The sequence below is a fragment of the Myotis davidii genome, unplaced genomic scaffold (genome assembly GCF_000327345.1).
Source record: "Myotis davidii unplaced genomic scaffold, ASM32734v1 scaffold260, whole genome shotgun sequence".
In the NCBI taxonomy this organism is placed as follows: domain Eukaryota; kingdom Metazoa; phylum Chordata; class Mammalia; order Chiroptera; family Vespertilionidae; genus Myotis; species Myotis davidii.
This window is the reverse complement of record NW_006291758.1, coordinates 601,434-609,079: the sequence shown is the minus strand read 5'-3', so window position 1 is coordinate 609,079 and position 7,646 is coordinate 601,434. Positions and strand designations below refer to the sequence as shown.

Sequence of the window (7,646 nt, the reverse complement as noted above, 5' to 3'; positions counted from 1 at the left end):
GGAAAAGAGGGGAAGAAAAGAGAACCTTCATGCATTGTTGGTGGGAATGAAGATTGGTGCAGCCACTATGGAAAATGACATGGAGATTGCTCAAAAGTTAATTACCACAGATGGAGCAATTCTGCTTTGGGGTATTTACCCAAAGAAACCAAACCATCAATTTGAAAAAATATACATAACCCTATATTCACTGCAGCATTATTTACAATAGTCAAGATATGAAAGCAACCAAAGTGTACATTTATAGACAAGTAGATTAAAAAGCTGTAGTACATATATACAATTCAATAAGAAATCTCGCCATTTGGGACAACATGGGTGGACCTAGAGGGTATTATGCTAAGTGAAATAAATCTGACAGAGTGAAACAAATACTATATGATTTCACTTATATGTGGAATCTAAAAAACAAAGTAAAGCAGAAACAAACTCAGAGATCCAGAGAACAAATAGATGATTGCAAGATGGGAGGAGGTTGAGAGATTGGGTGAAAAAGGTAGAGGGATTAAGATGTACAAGTTGGCAATTATAAAAAATAGTCACAAGGATTAAAGTACAGTACAGGAAATATAGTCAGTAATATTTTAATAACTATTCATATTGTCAGATGGGAACTATACTTATTAAGGTGATCACTTGGAAGTTAAATAAATGTCTAATCACTATGTAGAACACCTGGTACTAATATAGCATTGTATGTCAACTATAATTAAAAATACTTTAAAAAATAAAAAATTATAAACCTTGAAACTCAGTTTTTCTCCCTGCTTAAGCATAATTATTTATCTTTATTTATATGTATTTCAAGTGAATCATATTTTCTTTGTTCTTGATTACAAAATATTTACATAAGGAATCAATGTGGTAGCCCGGCCCATGTGGCTCCGTGGTTGAGAGTCAACTTATGAACCCGGAGGTCATGGTTCTATTCATAGTCAGGTTGCAGTCTTGATCCCCAGTGTGGGGCAAATGCAGGAAGCAGCTGATCAATGTTTTTCTCTCATCATTGATCATTGACATTTTCTGTCTCTCTCCCTCTCCCTTCCTCTCTGAAATCAATAAAAATATTCTTTTAAAAAAAAGAATCAATGTATTATTTTAATATTATGTACTAAATATATGTCGAGAACAGAAAGATACCCCTTAAAAGTAATGCAGGTTTATAGTTTAAGGAAAAAAAGAAATCATCAGCTACTTCCCATTAAACCAAGGATGGTAAAAAGGCCACCAAATCATTAGCTACTTCCCATTAAACTAAGGATGGTAAAAAGGCCACCAAAGAATGGGAAATGTACTTTATAGATTGTTTTGATAAAGTCCCACTAATCCCATCTTTTAAATAATGTCTTTTGTCTTATTTTCAACATTAAATGATTATCAGAATGGAGAGGTTGGGGGCAAAAGAGCTTTAAAAAATACCAATGACCAGCAACCTCCCTCCCCTTGAAATTCTTAACGTAATTGGTTTGGAGTGGCACCTATACATTGGTATTTTGTAATGACTGGAAAAAAAAAAAAAAAAGTTAAAAATATTTGGGAAAGTTAGATCTGGAAAAGGATAATAAAAACATTACCTAATAAATCTTTGAAGAAACCATAAGAAATAATAAACATCAATATCTAGCAAGTCAACTGCAATCTGCTTTCAGATATTTTACTTATATGACTCTAACAACACAGATAATATTAAAATCACCTCCATTTTTAGATGAGGAAATTAATGTAAGAAAGTACTTCATTATCTCATTTTAGACTATCTTAAAAATATACTTTAGTGAATGCATATGCTTTAAAGAACTACATTCAACCATTTCAACCATTCCTTTCATTTTAAAGATCTGGTCCAACTTAAAATCTCATATTCTTTCCTCATTTTCTTTGTCCCATTTTTCTTTTGCATAAGTGTTTTATGTGCAGTGTGTATACATGTGTGTACTTTTAAGTCCAATAACTAGAGTTTTGGGCAGATGGGAATAAAAGCTAAAACACAAAAATCCCAGGAAATCTAAATTGTGGCCACAGTTACCCTTTAAGAATCTAATGAAAGCAATGAAATCTCTCTGCAGGAGAATGGAAATACACAAGAAAATCTTGCATTCAGTTTAAGGTGTTTTTTTTCTGTATTTTTAAAAATTATCTTTACTAAATGAAGAATATTATAATGCTGTGCCGAGAGGAAGGAGAACTAATTTCTCCACTCTAGTGATCTATAATCCAGCATTTGATTTTTCCACCATACCACAAGGATTACTTAAAAAGATCCTACACTTGACCATATATATTTTTTCTTACCTTTATGAGAGGACTCTGATTTTGAGAAATGACGCGTGGAATAAGTGTAATCCAAATCCTCAGCATCTGTCATGGTAGGTGGTGGCGGCCTGGAGGGAGGTCTGAATTTAGAGATATTCTAAGTACTGGTGATTACAATTCTACTGCTCATTGGATCACATGGTAAAAACATCTTCAGTACAAATGCGAAGTCAGAATGTTTGAGAATTCTCACTTTAGTTCCTGGCCAGTTGCATGACCTTGGATAAATTATTTTATCTTATTGTTCCTTTATTTTTTATGCACATAGTTCAATAAAAGAGCATATTTTTGAATACCCAATATGTGTGAAGCTAGAGAAACAAAGATTAATGTGATGTGACCACTGTCCCTAATGAAAAATTTACTTTGTTTTGGTAGATTTTACAAAGAAAAAGAGGAAGACAGAAAAGAATAGAAATGAAGAAAGTAATAAAGAAAGATAAGGAAGGACCAAGGAGAGGGGAAGAGAAGGGACATTGTTTTAACACACAAAATTTACTGCAAAATTATTTAATCCACTAGGTGGCCAAGTAGAGCTTAGAGAAGGAAAAGGCAGTCATCTATTGTCAACTTTTCAAGTCAAAAGAAAACACTGGAAAATTTGTACTGCTCTAAACTTTTTATTATTTTAATCATGTGACACAGATTTTTGCAAACATTTGGCTTTAATGAAGATGAAGAATAGAACCTCTTATTTTCCATTGTTTCCCAAAGGTATACTCAAATGTTGCATTAAATCATGAAACCACATAAGGTTAAGATCTGTCAACATACAAGCATGTTGTAGGATATTTTGTGAACTAAATATACAATCTGGAAGGCATAAGTAGTCTGAAGTTTGGAAAGTTACAGTTAGTTAGGTACAATGGTCTCTGTCATATAAAAATAAATGCAAGTGTTTTCAAATTTCTCACCCTGTCCCCAAATGGTAGGCCTCGCCTATATATTCAGTATCTACAAGAGGTCAGCAAGGGATGTAAACTTATATATATAGTAAGGACTCCACTATAGATTTTATATGAATATATCTCAATTAATTAACTTTGAAGCTAAGCCTGCATAGTAGCTATCATACACGTATTTTAGAGTCAGGTTAGATAAGATGAGGTAAGTGATCTGTCCAAGTTCACACAACTGTTAAATGGCAGAGACAGGGCTCAAACTCACATGGCCTTCAAAATCAGTGCTCTTAACCACCATACTATGCTCTGCCACAGAGGTCTGTATTAGTGGCTGTGTCTTCATTCAAAACTATGAGAAAAATAAAATACCAAGTAGTACTACCACTATAAAATGCTGTAGTTAAAATAATTGGGAACTTGGGTTGAAACTTCTTCCAATTACAAAGTAGTAAAATTTATTCAGATTGCCAACTGGTTCCCTATTTCTTTAGAAAGAGTAGAAAATCTTAGACAAAGAAATTGACTTTTGAGCATAAATGCTGCAAGCTCTGAGACTCTGCATCCCCTCTGCTACTATCATTGCTGCACTGAAGTAAACATCCTGACCTAGGCAGATCCACGTTTTTCAATCACTGAAACCATTTCTTTCTATACAAATGGCTAAACGTTTCTACTATGACAATTTTTATTTAATCCACACCTGAGGACATATTTTTATTGATTTTAGAGAGAGAAAAAGGGAAAGGGAGGGAGGAAGGGAAGGAGGGGAGGAGGGAAGAAGGGAGGGAGGGAGGGAGGGAGTTCAATATGAAAGAGAAACATCAATTGGTTGCCTCCTGTATGCGCCTCAACTGGGCATCAAACCTGAAACTTTTTGGTGTACAGGACAACACTTGAACCAACTGAGGAACCCGGCCAGAATACCATTAATTTTGAAAGAGGAATACATAGATTCTAACCAGAAAGCATACACTCTGATATTAGTTGCACAGACAGCACCAAGATAACAGGCTTTAATTTTTAACTGGGAACATACGGGTTCCATAAAATCCTTCATTTTTGTTTTGTCATATATATATATAATCTTTGTGTAAATGATATTTAAAGATAAATGTTCCTCTCTGGTCAAATGAGATTTCAGTTTGATTAGTCTTATGTAACTTTTCACTTATTTATAAGAGCCATTTTTCTATCAGATGCCCACATCTTTGCAATGGTCAATTAGCATATTCCCTCTTTATTAGATAGGATGTTCTCTACTCCTATTCCAATCATATTTTCTTTTGAAAAGCAACAGAAAGCAATGAAGAAAAAAGAAAAGGCTGCTTCCCCAGAGATCTAGAGGCTGACAACTTGAGGTGGAAAGACAGCAGCTGCTCCATTATTCTGACCTAAGACTGCTTGAGAGAAGTCAGAAAGTACATATGCCACAGCCACAGTCATTTGACCTGGTGGGATTTAGAACAGTCTGCAAAGACTCAAGGAGTATTTGCCTAGGATGCTGAGACTCACACAAAAATGAATTTAAGCATGTGTAAATGTCAGGACCCCACCAATGTGATCATGAACCTCAGTAAAAAATTAAAACCTGAGATTTTAGGAAACAGTTTAACCTCGTCTCTTCTTAGCTGAGGGCATCAGTTCAGTGATGACAGAGGCAAGAACTGGTCCTAACAAAAAGCACATCCTTCCTTTCTATGCCCCAGCTTTGATGAAATTCCCTGTCTTTCTGATTTGACTTGTTCAAACTCAATTTAAAAGACTGGAAACAAAAGTCTGAGAATACCCTGCAAGACTTGATATCACCTCAATGGCAGAAGCCTGGATCTCCTCCCCAAAGAACAAACACGCCCCACAGGCAACAACATCTCCTTACTCTCGGAAAAGTCAAGTTCTCACTCTCTGCTGTGGGTATCAACTTACCGTGCAGGCCTGTCATTCTTAGAGCGATGAGGTTCATCACTGTCTTTTGTCTTTGAGTGTGATTTAGCTGTTTTGGGCTATAAAAAAGAAAGAAAAAGATTAGGTTTAGATAATATCTAAATTATGCCACACTACTCTCCTTTAATGACTTCAGGTTACTTACATTCAATTGAAGAACATAAAATATTTTTAAATACAATCACTCAGAGATTTTAAAAGAAGTTATAAAGAAGGTATGTTGGAGGCTGTCAGTGTAGTCAGGTGAGTGGGCTAACTAACCTCAGGTGAACATGCTCCCCTACGGCTGTGCCTGGCCACCCATTATTAACAGAACAGCTGCACAGCAGCTGAAAAGAACTGGCGGGTTTGTGCTCCTACCCTCATTTCTGAACACCTGACTTAGGGATAAGATTTCCAAACCAGAAAATGAAGGCCCATTTCATGGCATTTTTCCCAGGAGTAAAACTGTACCAGCGTCAGTTAAAAAATCTAGACAGCACAGAAGTTCTGATACTTGATAGAAATGTGGTCTGCCTCTTACTTTCCTGATTAATAATCCTTAATAATACCTACTCCTTCACAGACAGGTTAACAAAGAAATGGAATAACTCCTGGGAAATTATTTGTGGCTTAATTAATGGAGAAGCATGTGGGAAGCTTTCTACTAAAAATGAAATAGGTTAGGAAAAATCCTGAATTACAAAGAGGGTAAAAAAGGGAAATGAATATAAATAATTAACATGGAGTAATCCTTTCACTTGCTTTTAGACTGACAACTGGGTAATTGAGCAACAGGAAATAAAGCAGTATTATTATCATGTTTTCTATAACTTCTTTTCCTCAAGGTCAAGAATCAGACAGGTCTGGAGATCAGGGGAGAAATTTGTTAAACAGGTGGATATCCTCACTAGTACCCTCACTGCATCCTTCTGTCTAGTACAAACTCCCTCCCTAGAAAGACTTTACCAAATGAACTCTCTCCCTCCTCCTCTATTCTTCCATTATACTCTCATCAGCCAGCATGACCTTGTATTTGTGAGCTGTCTACAGTCTGTCTGTCTCCCTGTCCATATTCTACATTATCATGAGGAAATATATAACTCTGTCTTTCCCTCTAAGTCCAAAGGGATGCTTTGCACACAGTAACTAATTTGTAAAATCCATTAAATTGAATTTGCAACCACCATATACAACAATTAAATTACTTTATAATAGGATGAACTGAGGTCACTGACTATTTTGCCTCCTAGTTTTGAATTAACAAAGGGAAGGTAACAGCTCAAGTGCATGCTAGGCACTTCTTGCACTGTGACATAAGCAATGATTGCTGGTGATGTCTGTCAACAGAGGAAGGGAAACAATCTATACTAATAAAAGAGAAACATGCAAATTGGTGTCACTCCGCTATGCCCACCAGCCAATTGGATGTGTATGCAAATTAACCCAACAAAGATGGCGGTTAATTTGCATATGTAGGTGCCCAGCAGCCTGGGTCCTGGGAATATCATCGGCACCCAGGTCACTCTGAGGTAGGCCCTGTGTGGGCCCTGAGCAACCTAGGAAGGGCCTGAGCCAGGGGGCTCCTGGGCAGGGCCGAGCCTGCAATCAGAGCCAGGGGAAACCTGCCCAGGCCTAAAGCTTTAGGCCTGGGCAGGGGCAGAGCCAGCCACTGGAGCCGCTGGGAGCCTGCCATCAGAGCTGGCCATTGGAGCCGACCATCGGAGGGAGCTGGGGTCCCCTGACCAGGCCTAAAGCCTTGGCCAGAGGCTTTAGGTCTGGGCAGGGGCAGAGCCGGCGATCGGAGGGAGCTGGGGGCAGGGGTGGAGCCGGCGATCAGGGGGAGCTGGAGGCTTGAGGCCTGGGCAGGGGCCAAGCAGTGACTGGTGTGAACTACAAAGGAAACACCTTTTCTGACCGCTCATTGTCTAAGCTCCCTGTATGCCACTGGTAATATTCTTAGTAACTTGGGTAATAAGAATCCAAAAAGGTGATCTAGGGTTTTTCCACCACACTCCTGGAGAAAAAAAATGAAGGTCCGCTGCTGGAGGGCTAAGAAATGTCATATCCTGCCCTAGCCAGTTTGGCTCAGTGGATAATGCCTCGGCCTGCCCACCACAAGGTCTGGGTTCAATTCTGACCAAGGGCATGTACCTAGGTTGCAGGCTCCTCCCTGGCCAGGGCCCAGGTCAGGGCTCATGCAGGAGGCAACCAATCAAAGTGTTCCTCTTACTTTGATGTTTCTCTCTGTCATTCCCTTAACTTCCACATTTTCTAAAAATCAATGGAAACATATCCTCAAGTGAGGATAAGAAAGAAGAAAGAAAGAAAAGAAAGGAGAAAGGAAAGGAGAACGGAAGAAAAGGAAGAAAAGGAAGAAAGGAAGACGAAAGAAAGGAAAGAAAGGATGCTGGCTCAATTCCCAGTCAGGGCACATACTGAGGCTGCAAGCTTGATCCCCGGTAGGGGGCATGAAGGGGACAGCTGATCGATGCTTTGCTGTATTGATGT

At 38.2% G+C, this 7,646-nt stretch overlaps 1 protein-coding gene across 5 annotated transcripts in view; it reads right to left on the bottom strand.

The window, feature by feature from the left end:
• CCDC50 (coiled-coil domain containing 50) overlaps window positions 1-7,646 on the bottom strand; it is a 57,868-nt gene that overhangs the window by 2,507 nt on the left and 47,715 nt on the right. For 2 of the 5 annotated variants that reach the window (XM_015564945.1, XM_015564948.1), the window contains 2 exons: window positions 5,139-5,215; window positions 2,293-2,393 (listed from right to left, as the gene is read on the bottom strand). In XM_015564945.1, coding sequence (XP_015420431.1) covers window positions 2,293-2,393; window positions 5,139-5,215 — 178 coding nt within the window. The remainder of the gene's footprint in view (window positions 1-2,292; window positions 2,394-5,138; window positions 5,216-7,646) is intronic. The other 3 variants (XM_015564946.1, XM_015564949.1, XM_015564947.1) reach the window with 2 other exon arrangements.